General features: G+C 48.9%; 1 protein-coding gene across 7 annotated transcripts in view; it reads right to left on the bottom strand.

Annotated features, from left to right (window-relative positions):
* The window catches only part of CFAP45 (cilia and flagella associated protein 45), a 40,298-nt gene extending 23,527 nt beyond the window's left edge, over window positions 1-16,771 (bottom strand). For 2 of the 7 annotated variants that reach the window (XM_018046361.1, XM_018046360.1), the window contains exon 1: window positions 16,543-16,768. In XM_018046361.1, the coding sequence (XP_017901850.1) occupies window positions 16,543-16,569 (27 nt within the window). In that variant the 5' untranslated portion in view covers window positions 16,570-16,768. Of the gene's footprint in view, window positions 1-4,564; window positions 4,656-15,120; window positions 15,142-16,542 lie in introns of those variants that run through there. The other 5 variants (XM_005677240.2, XM_018046359.1, XM_018046356.1 and 2 more) reach the window with 4 other exon arrangements.

Below are 18,750 nucleotides of genomic sequence, written 5' to 3' on the forward strand. Positions count from 1 at the left end.
GCTGCCATGATAAAGTGCCAGCCCTGGGGGTGGCATCAAGGGTCTTTGCCAGGCAAGTGCCGGGTTGTGATTCGGGCCTCAGTTCTGGCTGCAGTCCCTGTGTGTTTTCATTTTCCAAGCCTAGCTGCCCAGCCTTGGCGTGAACTCCGTGCACTCTCCAAAATCCTCTCCATACATTCCCTTCTCCCTAAATTGGAGTTCTGGCTCTGTTGTTTATAACCAAGAACCCTGACTAACACAACCTCCATTCCCCAAGGTCAGTCTCGCTTCAGCTCAGCCTAAAGAGAAGTCTGTCTCCAGGGGGCGGTTTCTGTGAGGATTGTGGGACAACTCCAGGGTTACCCTAAATCTCATTCTGGAGGAGCCCCCATCTCCTGCACTTCTCGGAGATGGAAGACCCTGGTGCAAAGGGCTGGACGCGTCAGGTCGACCAAGCCTGGGAATGAGCAGCCGTCAAGGGGACAGGGTGGACAGGGAAATGACCGTGCATTCCAGGTCACTAAACACTGGACGATATGTTTTGAATGCTCTCTCTAATCTGCCATGACCACAGAGAACTCCCTGCAGCACCTGTTCCACCTGTGGCAGGTTTTTGCAGCAAATCGGGCAATTATTCTCCGGCTGGCTCCATTCCATACAAGCATAGCTGAGTGTGCCCTTCCCTCCCAGCCTGGCACAGCCGGCAAAAGGCTCACAGAGGGCGCCTTGCTTTACAGCCTCTGTCAGCCCCAATACAGCAGAGCAGAAAAGCTTGAATTCATGACAAGTAAATACAGGAGCCCCAAGGATGCCTAATAACAGACTCTGAAGGGTTATTACATGGAGAGTGGGGAGCAACAGCTCCCCTTTCCACCAAAAATAGAATAAGAAGGAATGAATAGAATCCACAACAGGTGGGACTGAGGCAAAGCTTTAGGAATAACCTGAAAAGATGGAGGGCATCGGATCACAAGAGATGGTGTCAGTTCCAAGGGGAAAGGAACAGAGTCTGGCATGTAGCAGGACCTCGATATGTATTTGATGAAGAATGAATGAATGAAACCAAGCAAAACGACCTCTTGAGGTCTGCAGACCAGACTGAGACAGAAGCCTTTCCAGAATATACCACCACTTCACATTTTCCACATCACGTATGTGGTTTGCGCTGGGGAAAATAACGTATGTGAAAGGGCTTTGGAGCACAGATGGAAAGCATTATTGTTGTTTTGCGTTTGTTTTCCAGTTTCTTTCCAAGGGCTCCTGCAGCCTTCCCCTCAGGCTTGGGCGTCCACCAGACTGGAGGAGCCTCCAGCGCTGGGACTGTGTCACCTCCCTCCTACGCCCTTGGTACCCAGGTCAAGAGGAAGTCACACAAGAAGTACTCGACTGCCTGAGCCTCGAAGTCAGAACAGAGGAAGGAAAACAGATGTTGACCACAGAAAAGCAGCCGCTGGGCAGAGCAGAAGGAAGCGTTGAGCTCTGGGGTTGGGTGGCTGAGAAACCTCACTCGGGAAATGCTGACTTTGAAGCCGCAAGCCTTACACCAGGGTTAGAATACCCAGTTTTGCCAAAAGCAACAAGAAGGATTAGGGAGGTCACTGCGTAAAAGTAGTAGAAAAAATGAAGGAACAAGTAGAAATGGAAAGTTAGATCCCTCTGGGCCAGAAGCAGTAGCCAAGAGGTTCTTTCAGGAGGTGAAGGGCTGGTTTTATTTCTTGCGTGACTTAACAAATTATAAATATCCCCAAGAAGCTGACCTGTGCCTAGAGCACTCATCTTCCTTGAAGGAAGGCATCTCTGGTAGGGAAGGAAAGACCTTTGAGGAGACAAGGATGATTGGGGAAGAAGAGGATTGAGACAGAAAAAGATGCCAGCCCTAACCTTTATGTTTTCCTTTTGGTGACCTCGCTGACTCCTTAACTCTTCAAATAGCATCCCATCCTAGGTCTGTAAGAATTCAGCCCCTGCTGGGGGCTCCAGGAGAGACTCTGGTACAGAAAGATTAACTGGTTAACCAGAATACGATTTTTACATAATTATAAATGCAGGGTGATCTCCCTAATGTACCAAGTTTGAAAGAAAGCAGATTATAAGAAATATCCAAGTATTGCAGTAAAAACGCTCTTACGAAACCGAAATGTGGCACTGAAAGAAAGTTCACAAAAATGTTTAACAGTAATTTCAGGTGAGCATTAGCATCTTAAGGTATTTCTCATTTTTTTGAATTATGATCTGCATTGAAAAGGTAACTCTCTTTATGCCTGAGACAGGGGAAGGGGGCACTATTTTAACTAAACAAAGCAGTGGACCTGGTGCCCTGACTCTGAACACAGAGAGTGCAGCCAGATGTCCTGAGATCCGGGATGTTCAGCTCAATTCCAACAAGACAGAGCTGGAACAGAGCTGGAACGGGGCTGGAACAGAGCGGTGTGGAGTTTCCCTGATGTAACTATAACACCTGTCAACTGAACAAAGACGAAGCCCTGTCCTTTCCTGGGTGTGCTCTCCACTCAGGGATCTAGTTTCTTTCATACATAGGTTCACCACCGGCTTCATGCTCTTGACCTGATTCTACCTCCTTTTGGTTACGAAGAAGGTGGGGATGCCCATGTACCAGGCATCTTGCCTTGCACTCAGGTCCTCCCTCTCCTCAAAAACAACCAGGTTGGTCATCTGTGGGGTACCATTTGAAGATGACATCCTACTCAACACTGAGGCCCTGTCCTTCCTTCTGGGGGATGTTATTTATTGTTTTTGTAAGGGTCCTAGAGGTGTGCCTAATTGTGATCCTGTCTCCAACCATCACCTCTCCCCACTCCTCCAAACAGCCTGAAAAGCTAGTAAGTAGCACCACACACACACACACACATACACACACACACACCCCTAGCCTGCCAAAGGGCAGAGATCACTAACTTGACCCACTACTTCTCAAAGGTGCTCATATGCCCTGTCCTGTCCAAGGGACTTCAGAAGGGCTCAGTCCACAAACCAAAGCCCCACTCTGAGTGGCCCTTGGATGGGGAATCCCTGATTTGGGTGAGCTGAAGCCCACAACTCTAAACAGGTGCAACTCACTGATTCATTTGACTTGGAGATAAGACATTTTCGAAAGAGGAGAAAAAGAGAACTAACACTTCCTGTGAGCCCTTAGATGCCAAGTGCGATGCTAGGACCTCACAGACATAGCACCGGGCCCATAAACCTATGTGCAAAAGAGACACTAGATCTCCGGGTGGAGATAAATATGGACATCCAGGGATAAATATGCATCATAAAAAGCATAAGTGAAAGGAGACCCCCACTGCAACATTGCAGAAAGTCCTCAGAAGTTGGGAACTGCTCTCCTCCAGAGATTTGTTGCCTTTATCATTAACAAAGCTCTTCTAGAAACTCCAACCTGGGGACCCTGAATTTGAACCGCTTAGTCCCAGAAAAGCAGAGTGACCTCTGAGCATGAAGTGTGTCCACAAGTACACTGAAGGAGCTACCTTTGCCATAGGGTGTGCACCCAGAAATTCTAAGGTTATTTCCAGTAACCCAAGGCTCCAACACCTACCCTCTGCCCCATCTCACTTTTCCCTCAGGGACCACACCATCCTCCCTGGATCCCAGACACTACTTTCTTACCTTCTCCCAGGCATGCTGTCCTTTCAAACCCTCATGTCATCCTGTCCACCCCAGGGAACTGCAGGCCTGCTAGACCAGTCTCAGTCCCTCCAACTGGGGTCTCCTGCATTGCAGGTGGATTCTTTACCAACTGAACTATCAGGGAAGCCCCAATCCCTTTCCAGGGACTTTCAAATCTGGTACCCTATCCATTCATTCACTTATTGGTTTGCAAATGTTTGTTGAGTACCTGTGAGTGACCCAGAGCCCCAATAACAAGAGAAAACTGAGGTTCGGGGACATTAGGTGACATACACATTGTCGCACTACTAGTCAGACATGGTGCCCTGACTTTGAACACAGAGAGTGCAGCCCTTAAAATACTGCAGTGCCAGATGTCCTGAGAGCCTGGATGCTCAGCTCAAATCCAACAAGACAGAGCTGGCGCCTGGCTGGAACAGGGCGGGCACAGGGCCCTGTGGAGTTTCCCTGACTTAACTGTAACACCTGTCAACTGAACAAATATGAAGGCTTGTCCTTTTCCTGGGTGTGCTCTCCACCCGGGGATCTAGTGTCTCTTTTGCACATAGGTTCATATAGGCAGAACATAACCTGTAATCTGGCCTCCTTACCAGTGTTTTTTCCACGTCACATCCCACAGTCCCCAGCCAGATGGGAGGGGTAAGCGGATTGGGACAGCACTTTTCCAGCTCCTCGGCTAGGCCCCAGATTACATTTCCAGGCGCGATCGACCCCACTCCTTATTTCTCTCTTGGATTCCCCCTCCGGACTTCCCTAACCTCTTCTAAGGCTGTCATCGCTGTTCCTGGACTTTCTGACCCCCACACCCAACTTCTTTCCCCCGCCCAGATCCTCATTTTCCCCGCCCAGAACCTCATTTTCCCCGCCCAGAACCCCAACACAATTGAAAACACGTGAGGTCCCCATCCGAGGTTCTCCACACCCGGGACCTCACCATCTCAGCCGCACGCCCCAGCTCGGCGCCTCCACCGCGTCTGCAGCCCACACCACCACTTCCGCGCAGGGTGTTGACGCGTTACCATAGTAACCAAGAACGCGCGCTCCTCGGTCCAGACCCCGCCCCCGACCCTGCCCGGCCCCGCCTCTCCGCTCCAGTTTGGCGGAGGGGCGAGCGCAGTGGCTTCAGGAACCCGAGCTTGTGCCTGTGTCCATTCCCGCCGGCCCTGAAGCAGGGAACCGTATCTCTGAAAGAATGACCCTCTCTGGAGCGCCCCGCTCTTCACTTTGCTTTGACTGAACTCTTAGGTCAAGATCCAAATTGTCAAGGGCCTAGCATGGGTCCGGGTCTAACTGCTGCCAGCCCCTCGAGGTTCACGATTTCCCCCCTACTCATTTAGGTTACCATGGTTACCGTTGCCCCAGTGTGCGGAGCCAAGCCAAACCCTGATGAGAATTTAGTCTGCAGAGAAGCAAGCAGGCTCCCCCGAAACAACTTTCAAAACAGCGGAGTCTGGTTTGACCAAAGAAAGGACTTCCAGCAGTGAGGATATGTATGCAGTTTAAGGAGCAGTTCCTTAAAATGTTGACTTCAGACCTCCAGCTCAGAATTACCTGGGAAAGTTTATTCAAAATAAAATGTAGATTCTACCAGACTATCTGAAATCGAAATCTATGGACCTGGCTCTAGGGAACCCGCCTTTTAACCCTTCCCGGTTTGTATGTACTGTTTTGGAAAGCTTTTTAGGAGTTTTACGATTTTCGAAGTTTGGTTTGGCACCTCTGCCTCCCAAGCTGCCTGCAATGCAGGAGACCCCTGTTCGTTTCCTGAGTCGGGAAGATTCCCTGGAGACGGAAACGGCAACCCGCTCCAGTATTCTTGCCTAGAGAATCCCATGGACAGAGGAGCCTGGCAGGCTACAGTGCAGTAGGGTCCCAAGAGTCGGACAGGATTTAGTGACTAAACCCTACGCCCTCCCAACCTGCAGGGAGAGAATTGAACTGGTCCCCCCAGCCATACCTGCTCCAAGCCTCAAAAAAAAACCTTTTCCACCCAACCAAGCACTGATACACTGAACTCCTGGACCAAAAAGAAGCGATGACTGCAGTCCTATGAGCCTCTTCCCCACCCCTAGACGTCTCTCCACAGCCCACCTTTCTGGAGTTTGCTCCACCCGGACTTTTGTGTTGCAGAGCCAGTCACTGCCTCCTGTGACACACTCGGGGCTGAAGGATTGGCAGCGGAGTTAGGGTTGCAGAGGGCTGTTTACAAGCTTCAGGGGAGTGGGGGAAGGGAAGCCAGGTCACCCCCAGCTGATTTTAAAAGGACTCAACTCTGGCAAGCTTCACATTCCTTCCCCAGATTTCCCAGCCTTAGCTCCTTTGGGATCCTGCGGACAAATTGAGGGAGTGGGGCAGGCTGAAAGTGTTGGAGGTGAGATCAGAGGGAGGGGGAGGCAAGAGTAGCTATCCTCCCAGGGACAATCCTCCCAGCTCGAGGGGTGGTGGGGGAAGGGTTTGGGCTTTCCTGCTGCTGGCACCCTTCCTTCCCCAGGCCCTTCCCTGGAGCCCAGAGAGGAAGGAAGATGAAGTAAGCAGTCCCCTGAGGATTGGATACTTCCTCTACATTTTCCACCCAGTTCTCACAGCCACATCTATATGGAGGTAGTTATTATCCCCATCACCAAAGAGGATACTAAGGGCAAGTGAGTTAACTGTCCGAACTCAAAAGTTCCCAACCCAGGCTGCCTCTCTGAGGAAAAGGACTGAGGTGGACTCAGGAAGAAGGGGGAGGAAGGAATGCAAGGTAAAGGAATTGCCTCCCAGGCTTTTGTCCCTGGTGGCTCAGACGGTAAAGAATCTACCTGCAATGAGGACATGCCGGTTGGATCCCTGGGTCAGGAAGATCCCCTGGAGGAGAAATGGCAGCTCACTCCAGTATTCTTACCTGGAGAATCCCATGGATAGAGGAGCCTGGTGGGCTACAGTCCGTGGGGTCACAAAGAGTCAGACGTGACTGAAGCGACTTAGCATGGACGCAGCTTCAAAAGAAAGTTGAGGGAATTCCGTGGTATTCCAGTAATTAGGACTTGGAGTTTCCACTGAAGGGGCATGGGTTTGATTACCGGTCTGGGAACTAGGATCCTGCATGCCACACAGCCCCGTCAAAAAAAAAATTGCTTGAAAAATGGACAGAGGATCTGAATCAATGTTTTTCCAGAGAAAACATACAACAGCCAACAGGTACATGAAAAGATGCTCAATATCACTATCAGGAAAATGCGAATCAAAACCACAATGAGATATTACCTCACACATGTTAGAATGACTATTACCAAAAAGACAAGAGCTAATAAAGCACTTATCCTTCAGTAAAAATTAAATTAATTAAGAAAAAAGACAATAAGTGTTGCTGGGGATGTAGAGAAAAGGGAATCCTTGTTGACTGTTGTGGGAATGGAAAGTGGTACAGCCTCTTTGGAAAACAGTATAGAGGTTCCTCAAATAATTAAAAATGGAACTACCGTATGATCCAACAATTCCACTTATGAGTATTTATCCAAAGGAAATGAAAACACTCCTTAAAAGGATATATGAACCCCATGTTCACTACAGCAATAGCCAAGACATGGAAGCAACCTAAATATCCATCAATGTATAAAGAGAATATGGTGTGTGTATATATACAATGGAATATTTTTCAGTTATTTGTTTAAAAAGAACTGAAATCTTGCTATTTGCAACAACATGGGTCATCCTTGAGGGCATCATGCTAAGTGAAATAAGTCAAATAGAGGAAAACAAATACAATATGGTATCTCTTACATGTGGAACCTCAAAAAGAGAGAACTCATAGGTACAGAGAACAGACCGGTGACTGTCAGAGGCAGAATAGGGGTAAAAAAATACAAACTTCCAGTTGTAAGTCCTGGGACTTCTCTGGCTGTCCAGTGGTCAAGACTCCACATCTCCACTGCAGGGGGCATGGGTTCTGTCACTGACTGGGGAACTAAGATCCCATTCACCATGCAGCATGGCCAAAAAAATAATAAAAGTCCTGGGGATGTAATGTTCAGCATGGTGTCTCTCGTTAGTAATATTTTAGTGTATATTTGAAAGTTGCAGTATACCCGTGGCAGATTCATGCTGAGGTATGTCAAAACTAATACAATATTGTAAAGTAATTAATCTCCAATTAAAATAAATTTATATTAAAAATAAATAAAATAGACACACTAAGGAAAAAAAAAGAAAGTTGCAGATCTTAAAAGTTCTCATCCTAAGAAAAAAATTATAACTATACATGGTGATGAATTATTGTGGTGATAATTTCACGATGAATACAAATATGGAACCACTGTAGTGTACTCCTGAAACTAATGCAACGTTATATGTTAATTATATCTCAATAAAAGAAATTAATGGATTTATGAAACAAAAGTAATAAAAATGAACCATGAAATCAGTAGAAATTATTTTGAAATTGAGAAGCAAACTGAAACAAAAATTTTCAGATTATCAAAAAAGGTAATCCAATAAATGTTAGCCGCTCTGTTTTCCAACTCTTTGTGACCCCATGGACTGTAGCCCACCAGGCTCCTCTGTCCATGGGATTCTCCAGGCAAGAATACTGGAGTGGGTAGCCCTTCCCTTCTCCAGGGAATCTTTCCAACCCAGGAGTCAGACCTGGTTCTCCACCAATGCAGGCAGATTCTTCACCTTCTGAGTCACCTGGGAAGCCCCAATTCAATAAGAAGAATAGAAAAAATTTTGAACAGAATAAACAAGCGCTTGGATTGTTTAACGATCCAATTAACCAAGGGGGAAAATCACATGAATATATTGGTGAAATGTTAAATTTCTTGTTGGTTTGACATAAAAGATTGACACTGATGGAGACTGCATAAAATTCACATTAGTACACTAAAATGAGGTATGACAGTCTGGTCAATGAGTGCCATCAACTCAAAGAATATTTAAGATTACGTACTGAACAATCTCCTCAAATCCTACAACTTATATAAGAAATTTCACAGATTTCTCAAATTTGACAGCAATCGAAAAACTGATACAACAAGAAACTGAAATGAATGAAACATTCTAATCTGTCGATAATAAAAGGGCTGATCAAAATCATGCCAGAGGAAAAACTGGTAGTTCTTGGCTGAGCTACCAGGGAAGCCCATTCTCTATTAAAAGTAATATTAATATTATAAAGCCATTGACATGTGGAGAGACAAAAAATAAGCAGACAAAAAAAGGTAAAGGCGGAAACTCTTTTACCCTTGTTTCAGGCAGCGACTTTGTTGACTTCAGTGTACAACGTGAGAATTGTGAGTTAAGTTTTACTGGGGTAAAATGAGGACCGCAGCCCAGGAGACAGCGCCTCAGATAGCTCCGAGAGACTGCTCAAAGACGAAGAGGAGAAGGTCACATGTATGTGATCTTGGCCAAGGAGGAACACAGGCAAGCAAGCCTGTTTATTTTTCAGAAAGGTTCTGCTAGTCTCCTGAAGCTTCTGCTAGTCACAAGAAACAGTCGTCACTATGAAGGATTGTAGTGTTTTTCTAGATATGAGGAGGTAGAAGAATTGGACTCAAGACCAATTTAGTCTAAAGACCTGTCCTGCCAGTTTTCCAGGCACACAGAGGGCCTCATTTCTGCTCTCCGCCCTGAACTCCTTCAGGGGGTTGTTGAGGGTCAGCAGCTGCAGCGGCACATGATTCAATCCTTGCAGAGGGGGATGGTGGGCACCCACGGCAAGAGTCAATTTGTGGCTGAGAAATTCACAGGCTCTTATGTTATTATTATGTATCTTATTCTTATGTATTCTTAACCTTATGTATCTTATTCTTCCAGATGTCATGATGCTTACAGTATTTGCCAGATTTTTTTTTTTAATGGATAACTTGTTGTGACTTACTATTCTAATTGTTTGCTGCTGCTGCTGCTGCTGCTAAGTCACTTCAGTCGTGTCTGACTCTGTGTGACCCCATAGACGGCAGCCCACCAGGCTTCCCCATCCCTGGGATTCTCCAGGCAAGAACACTGGAGTGGTTTGCCATTTCCTTCTCCAATGCATGAAAGTGAAAAGTGAAAGGGAAGTCGCTCAGTCGTGTTCGACTCGTAGCGACCCCATGGACTGCAGCCTACCAGGCTCCTCCGTCCATGGGATTCGCCAGGCAAGAGTACTGGAGTGGGCTGCCATAGCCTTCTCCGAATTAAGTGTTTACTCCTCTAATTAAATTTGTATCATTTCTCTTAAAAGGGGCTTCCAAGACTTCAGGCCTCACAAAACCCAGCAGTTCTGCCCCTGATAAGTAGGAGGCAACCTTTCCCTTCTCAGCAAAACTTGGCTCAAATGCCCAACCACGTCCGATGGGACTGGGGCAGGCGCCCTTGCTCTCACCTCCCAACCTCAGCTGCTCCGCCAGCTGCTCCCTCACTACCCTCTTCCACCTTCTCCCCTGTGCCCTTCCTTTTCTTCCTCTCTTCTCTACTTGCTGCGCATCTTTGGGATTTCCCTCCTTCTGCTCTGACCCCCAAGCTCTCTATTCACTCTCCTCTGCTCTGCCTCATCCAGCATTCTCCTGCCCAGCAAGCCGCCGAGGGGTGAGAACAATGAGGCACTGCTGGCTTGCAGTCGCCTGAGGAAGAGGGCAGGTCTGGATTCTCTGCTCAACCCTAGCCCCACCTCTGGCTGCCTGACCCTTCCTACCAAGTCGCCACTCCCAGTGAAGTCTCAGAGTAAACCCTGGATTGTTGGCCAGGAGCCCAGACCTGAGAGATTTGCTGGGTGCCTCGGGGCTGGGAGCAAAGCCCAAGGCTCAGGCTGGCTCCCGTAGCTCCTCCTCACCCCACAGGACCTTGGGGTGCTGAGTTAGGCAGGCCCCATCCGGCTAGTCTCCTGAGATGCTCCCCGTGTTGGCTGAGGCAAGAGGGTTAAGAATTTTGACTCTGTGATGAATCAGCACATTTAAATGGGAGGAGCCTGGGAGACAGGGCCCAGGGGAGCCATTTGGTTAAAATGAAAAGTCTGGCCTCTCAGTGGAACATGTCTCCTGCCTAAGAGCAGGAGAAAGGAGACTCTGATTCTTTCTCTGTCTCTTTGAAATGCATTTAGGAACCTGTACTTCTGAGCACAGGAATCAGAGTTGCAGACCCTAGACATGGGATAGTGGGGAGCAGGGCCACACATGAACAATGGGCAAAAAAGTTGGGGCTTCTGCATTCCTATAGAAGTTTTTGTGTTAAGTGCATGGAGTTGTGGGTTAGTAGGGGGTCTGCCACACTCCTGTTCTCTCTGAATTCCTTTGCTGTGTGCACACATTCTGACATTTCTCCAGGACCCCACTTCCCTCCTGTGGCAGCTTCTTCTCCATTCTTAGGGGTAACACCTGCCTGTGAAGGGAATTCTAGGAAGCCCACTCAGGTCTCGCTAAAGCAAGACTGTTTCCTAGGCTGTTGAGAGCCTACAGTTCTTTCTAGGGCAGCCTGGAGGGAGCTCTCCCCATGACCCGTGCTCCTGAGGCAGCACAGTGAAGGATAGGAGTGACTATGTTTTGGGAGCCAGACCAACAGAGTTTGATCCCCAGAACAGCCGCTTATAGCTGAGAGGCCGCTTATAGCTTGAGGTGACCTGCTCAACCCCCTGAGTCTTGTTTCCTCATCTAGGAGATGGATAATAGCCCAGAAGAGAGGGGCTGTGAAGGGCAAACCAGGTTCAAAACTCAATTTGCATACTGCCTGGAGGCTTTCTTCCCTTTCCCTCCCCACAAAGCAGGGGGATATTGGGGGAGAAGGGAATGTCTTTTGTCTTCAGTGTCGTATAAACATGACCAAGAATCAGACTGTAAATCCTCTAAGTTGCAAGGAAGCCTGAGAGATTGTTTCACAACCCCCTTCTTCCTGGAATAGTTGAACTCTCAAAATTGCCCCAAGTCTTTCTAAAGCAAAGTATGGCTTAAAACATAAATACTTAAATGCATGAATTATTTTCTACCAGAAATTTACTGCCTTCCTGCTTTTTTCAAAACTCTCTTTCTCTTTCCCATTCTTAAAAACTGTAGAGCCTTCCTGCTACAACCTGTGAGACCAGGCAAGGGACAGGGATATGGGAGAGAGTTTGACAAGAAGAAATCTGGGCCCAAGGAAAAAGACTGTGAGCACCAAGGCAAGAGTGGGGTGGAGTGAAATTGCGGAAGAAGATGGTTAGGGTGAGAGTGTAAGTGAGAACAGCTGGGTGATGCCTATGGCTGGTTGGAGTCCCTGAGTCTAGAAGAGGGGAGGAAAAGATGAGAGGGTACAGGTCTGTAGGGCAATATCACCCTCTGATATTGGTGCCCTCCCCTCTATGGGCGGAACAGTGCCAGAGAGAGCTGCATGCTGCTCATACCTCCCGATTCCCTTAACCTCCCTACCTGGCCACAATCCCCCTGGGCAGATAACTCTCAGGCCAAGAAGAAACTCATCAGTAAATCTGCAGCCTTCCCAACTTCAAAAATCTCATCTCCACCCTCCTGCCTGCCCCACGTTCTTAGGTCAGCATTGCCCTGGTGCCCTGGACACGCCTCCACATGCCTGGCACCGGCTTCCCCTCCTACGTGACCAGCACGGGCCCGGACTGGGTGGCGGACGCTGAGATAAGGCCAAGGGGGAGAAAACCGCCAAAGCCAGGAAGTTACACAGCCTGGTTCCCCTGGCAACCCAGCCACAGTCGCCAAACAGTACAGGGTGGGGGGGGTGGAGACAACTCCAGTTCACGGCACAGCCAGGGCTGGCTCAGACCTCAATTTCCTTGTTGGAGAAACATCTCTCTCTGAATCTCCTAGGACAGTGCCACTGCCTAAGAATTACAGGGGGGAGCCAGTTTAAAATGTAAATTCAGAGCACCACCCCCGCTACCTTCACCGCAGATTCCTGGCCTAATAGGACTAACTAGAATTTGCATTTCCAAACAGTACCCCAGGGGATTTCAGTTCTTAGAGGGTGGCAGGGTTGGAGAAGATCCTGGATGGGGCCTGAGGCATTCCAACCATCCTATGTGTCTGCCGGACTCTCCAGTCAGTCCCATCCCCAAGGATGCTTGACATGAGTATTTTCAACACCTGGTGAGTGACCAGGAGTTCAAAGACCTGGATTCTAGTATATGCAGAACCAATTCAAAGCCATGAACTTGGGACAAGGTGCTTCTGGGTCTGGTACTACTGTTTTGAGAATCAGGAGCCATCTAAAGACATTTGAGATGTGCTTTCTATTCTCAAAATCCCTGGGGCCCTGGACCATCACTTATAGTCTCTAGGTTTCAGTTTCTCTCTTCTCCCCAAAGGGTATAAAAATATTCAAGCCTTCCCAAGTGGTGACAAGGCTTCCTGTCCCTGGAATTCATAGATATGGAAGTGCCTTGAAAGCACAACTCTCAGATATTGTCCTTGTGGTTGTGGTAGCTTTTCTTGCTGGAGGGAAATGCTAGGTTGTCAGTGGGCTCCAAAAAAATCAAGGAGCCTCAGGGACAGAAACCCCAAGTTACAGGATCAGGGGCTGGGCCTTGAGGTCTCTCCATTAGTTCATTTTTATAGCTGCCAGTTCTGCCAGTTCTTCATTTGCCTTGGAGAGGTGGCTGCTGGAGGGTTGAACTTTCTGCGCTCTTCCTAAGCCTGACCTCTCCCTTCCTCCCTGTGGCCCCAGCCTCCACCCACAGAAAAACCACAGTTCGTGCTGGCTGCAAATGGAGTCCCTCCCCAGTGTCAGCCACCAAGCCAAGGAACACCATCATGGGGTGAGCAGTTAACTTGGACTTCTTCTGCCACAGGTGTAAGTCCCAGTTCAGCCACCTGCTGGGTTCTGCAAGTTACTTTCATCCTCAGGTTCCCCATCTGTAAACTGGGAGAGAATAATATCCCATGTGTGTTAGTCGCTCAGTTGTGTCTGACTCTTTGTGACCCCATGGACTCTAGCCCGCCAGGCTCTCCTGTTCATGGAATTCTCCAGGCAAGAAAATTGGAGTAGGTAGCCCTTCCCTTTACCAGGCGATCTTCCCAACACAGGGATCAAATCCAGGTCTCCTGCACGGCAGGCAGATTCTTTACTCTTTACCATCTGAGCCACCAGGGAAGCCCATATTTCATGACCCAGACCCAGACACCATTTGTTTAGTGGCTGAAGCCAGAAGCCTGTCTTTCTGGCTCCCTCTCCCCCCTTCACTCTGCACAGAATACTAAACAATTTTGAAATGCAGTCTCTTCTTTCCATCTTCACTGGCCTTCCTTCCCCAGCTGCTCTCACTTCCGTCTGGACTGCTGCAGTAACCTCCTGGAGTCGATCTGCCTCACTCACTAGATAATTCTAGATAATTCTCTACCCTTCCTATGCCATTCTCTACCCTGCAGCCTAAGGAATTTGGCTAAATTGAAACCCAACTCTCATCTCTTCATCGTCCTGCTTAAAATCCTTCAGTGTCTCCCCCTTGCCCTTAATGAAAGGTCCAAAATTATTCATTGACATTGAAGCCCCTCTGATCCTGTGCATTTCTCAGCACCCACCCCTCCCACCTCTAAACACGCCCATTCTACTGTCTGGCCCTGCACATTCCCATCTCCAGCTCATGCCAGTGCTGAGCCTGGCTGAGAACACCACCCTCCTCATCACTACTGGCCTCTCCCATCTGCTTCTGCTGCTGCTGCTGCTGCTGCTAAGTCGCTTCAGTCATGGCCGACTCTGCGTGACCCCATAGACGGCAGCCCACCAGGCTCCCCCGTCCCTGGGATTCTCCAGGCAAGAACACTGGAGTGGGTTGCCATTGCCTTCTAATTATCCTTAAATCCTCAGTTCACACCTCACCTTCCAGAAATCTTCACTGACATCCCTCCCTGTGAGGCTGTGCTAAGTCTCCTCCTCTGGCTTCTCACCTAGACTCCCCTTAGCCCACCACAATTCTCCATTATACTACAACCAGCTCTCTGCTCTTCTCACTCCTCCCAGGAGGGCACAGACTACACTTGCCTTGTTGACTGCTGTATCCTCCACCACCCAATAGATGCCTTGCCCTGAATAGGTGCTCAATAAATATTTTTTGAAATAGTGAACAGACAAATATAATATACAGGTTAAATCCTTAGCACAGTGACTAGCAGAAAAACGGTAGTGAATCAGAGTCATCATCACGACTGTGATGGTTCAGCCCCACACCGAGCTCTCATGGAAACAGAGCTCCAAACTCAGCCCTGCCAACAGTGGGGTGAAATGGTGTGACAGCCCCAGGGCCTGTGGCAACATGTGTGTGACCCCCCTCCACACCCACCCTCCACCAGCAATGTTGATCTGTGCCACTGCAATCCCTGGTTCTCACCCTGACTCGGACCCCTTTGCCCACCCTGATTCCGGGCAGGAGAAGAATAGCACCTTCACCCTCCACTGAAACTTGACTTCTCACCACAGAGCTAGTGACTACTCCTTTTTCTAGAGGAGCAACTCCCCTCAACAACCCCAACCAGCAGCCCCACTCCTCCGGACAGATCAGGGAGAGGATCCCTGAGACACACAGCCTCAGCTCACCACCATATCGCCACCAGTCTCCACTCCAGAAATGATCCAGGACTGTGGGAGGTTGGCCAGTGATCCTCCCAGAGAGCCCTACTGGCATTTCTCCAAAGGCACTTATCGCTGGCTTTCTGAATTACCTTGGCTCATCCCCGTGTTTTATCTCCCCTACAGGATTATGCACTTTTTGAGCAAAGAGATCATGTGTTAATAATCTTCATATCTCCTATGCCTGGCATAGGGTAGAACCCCAATCACTGTTGAAGTAATGAATACATGAATGAAAAAAATGGGTTATATATGAGTGGTTCCAGACAGAATTGGCCATTTCCCACATTAAGAAGATGAGATTTGTGGAGAAGGAAATGGCAACCCACTCCAGTATTCTTGCCTGGAAAAGTCCATGGACAGAGGAGCCTGGCGGCTGCAGTCCATGGAGTTACATGACTGGGCATGCATGCAGAGGGTGGAGGGAGATGGGTTGGTAGCAACAAACTGGTAGAACTAAAAAAAAAAAAAAAAAAGAAGAAGAAGAAGATGAGATTTGTACTATCAATGAAGGCATTCCTCCTGACCCTTAAGAGAATCCAGAGGCTAAAACACCTGAGTCAAGAGGATCATTTTTCCTTGCTTAAACTAAATTTCTCTGTGTGCAACTTCAGGGCATTTGCTTTTAATCTACCTCCCCAGCCACTGGGACTAAAACTCATTTCTTTGCAAAGAGCCGATTACTAATTTACCTTTAGCCTTCTCTTCAACAAGTTTAATCCCAGGCCCTTTATCGCTCCCTCCCTAGGGCCCTACTGTCCAGCCCTTTCCCTGTTTCACTGATCTGTGGGCCTTTTGCCAGGCTCTCAGAGACCTGCCTGGGCTGCGCAGGCAAGAATGGACCTACTGTTGTCCGCGGAGCCATGCACAAGGGCTCAGATGCTTACACTCTGCCTGCACACACCTCTCCGCACCTCCGTCCCCAGTCCTTGGTAAACACATGCTCGCAGGCAGCCTCCACACACGGTCACTCCGTGAGCCCTTGTGCTGTGAATTCTCACACACCTGGATGCACATTCAGTACACAGGAACAGACCGTGCAGAACTGAGTTCTTTCCACACTGTGAATCTCTTCCTCCCGCTTCTCCATCTCCTGCTCCTCCTTCCCCTGCTCCCTGCCTCCCTGCTCCATCTCTCCTTCCCATCAGCCGCCACAGGCCAAGCCTACTTCCCCTTTACCTACACAGTGATTTTCCACTTCAAGGCTGAACACAAGGAGTAAAGGAACCGAAGTTGACTCTTCCCTCTTCCCCTTGCCCTCCTCCCATTTTTTTCCTGCCAAGTCCTCAGTGCACCTTCCATGTGCACAGAGCGCACAAACCACTCTCCATCCCCTTCCCAACCACTACTACTCTGGATGTAGGGAGGACTGACTTCTCAGGTTCTTACCTTTGGAAATGAACAATGAGGAAGCATCAGAAACTGACAGACAGGCTGGTTCTATTTCAGATCCCATGAGAGGCTGGGTTGGTTGCTGGGACGCTGGGCTGGCTGGGCACCATGCCATGGGATTCGGGAGCATGAGGGCCTTGTGATATTCACTCATTCATTCATTCGACAAATATTTATCCAGTACCCACAACATGCCAGGCACTACTCTGTACCAACAAAACCAACACAAACCTGCTCTTAAAGACTATGCATTCTGTGGGTGGAGCCAGAAAATAAATAGGTGTATTTTATTGGATATCAGGTGGTGATAGGAGAAAGCAGGGAAAGGATGATGGGGTGCAGGTTGAGGGTGGAGTGTGTAGTTTTAAATAGGGTGGCCAGGGGAGGCAGTACTTGGAAGGTGACATTTGAACAAAGACTTGAAGGAGAGAAGGAACCGCAGTGACAGCTGGGAGGGGAGATTGTTCGGGGCAGCAGAACCCGCAGGCACAGGGTGTTGGGGAACCCCAGTGTGGAGAGCCATGGGAAATGAACTGCTAGGAGATGGCAGGGAAAGGGGGTGCCATTCAGAGAAGTTCTTCCTTCCAGTCCCAGGGCTGGGACCCATTCTGGTCTCCAGGGCCTGATGGAGAAGCAGGAAATATGAGGGGCCAGATTAGGGATGAAACTGTGACCTCAAATAGAACAAAACGCTGGAATGAAGCCATCGGAAAACCAAACAAAATGTTGAGTTGTCAGTGGAGGTCATTTCCAGAAGGAAGGAGCTGAACCTACACTGATGGATTAAGGGGAGACATGGAGGGGCCACACACAGCTTGTTGGTGGGTAGAGGTTGCAGCCGGAGGGAGGCTGAGCACCTCTCAAAATTCAGTCCCAGCTGGAACAGCAAGGCTCAGTGAGCTCTCAGCCAGGATGATCTGGATTCAAAGCTCTACTTGTTTAGTCCCTAAGTTGTGTCCGACTATTTTGCGACCCCATGAACTATAGCCTGCCAGCTCCTCTGTCCGTGGGATTTTCCAGGCAAGAATACTGGGGTGGGTTGCATTCCCTTCTCCAGGGGCTCTTCCCAACCTAAGGATCGAACCTGTGTCTCTTGAATCTCCTGCATTGGCAGATGGATTCTTTACTACTGAGCCCTCAGGGAAGCCCTCAAAACCCAGTCCCTCCACTAACTCCTTATGTGGTCTTGGGCAAGTTTCCTGTCCTGAGATCCAGTGTGTTCATCTGGTAACAAAATGAAGGAATAATACAGTAATTTCCACTTTATGCACTATCATGGGAATCTGCTGGGAGAACACAGTGGTTCTCAGTCTTGCTCTGTGGTGTGCTGGTCCCAGAAAGTCGTGAGGCTGGTGGCCAATAATTTGTAGCTATTAATAGTTAAATCAGAGAAGAGTGCAAAGGATTTTTCAGTTTAAATATCAGTGAATTCAATGTCGTCTTTGCAATGACATCACTCTTCCTTACTGGCATTCCACAAAGCCTTCCTGAATGGGAGATAACTGGGAGATAATGGGGTGGAGTGAGAGCTAACTCCCTGGGAATTTGCACATAAGAGGCAGCCTATCTTATCTGTGCCACAACCCAAGGGAGTGCAGCAGGCAAGCAAATACTATCTCACCCATGGCTGGGGCTTGGATAAGGTGGAGAGTCCCTGAGCTAATGGCTAACGTACAGCAGTGGCCTGGGGCCTGGCACACAGTAGGTGCTTCTTTGGAAGGTCTCTGGTTATCGACCACTGCACATTCTGTCACCCCCAGGCACAATGCTGCAGCTTTCTCCCGCCTCGGGAAACAAAGATAAATGGTAGTAAAAGTGGGGAGATGGACAGTGGAGACCAGGCTGGCTGGTGGGGGTGGGAGCTGACGTGGGGAGGGCTGGCCCAGAGCCAGATCTGATGGGAAGGCCGTGGGATTGGAAACTACAGGTGGAACATTTTTGCGCAGGTCAGGGGTAGGAGTCAGGACAACCCGACCCAAAATTTGACAATTGTGGTCCAAGGCCACCCATCCAGAAGATGCTGCTAGGTTCTCAAGAACATGCAGCTCCTAAGTGTCTGATCAACAAGGCTTCCTCCCTCCAGTCACCACCAACTCCTTCCAGCTCACTCATGCCCCTGTTCACCAGACCCTCACCACTGCAACCCCACCCCCCAAGCTGGTCTGGAAGCCACCTGGCATCAATCCTGTGGGAGGGGTCTCCAAC

This window comes from Capra hircus, chromosome 3, assembly GCF_001704415.2.
Source record: "Capra hircus breed San Clemente chromosome 3, ASM170441v1, whole genome shotgun sequence".
NCBI lineage: Eukaryota > Metazoa > Chordata > Mammalia > Artiodactyla > Bovidae > Capra > Capra hircus.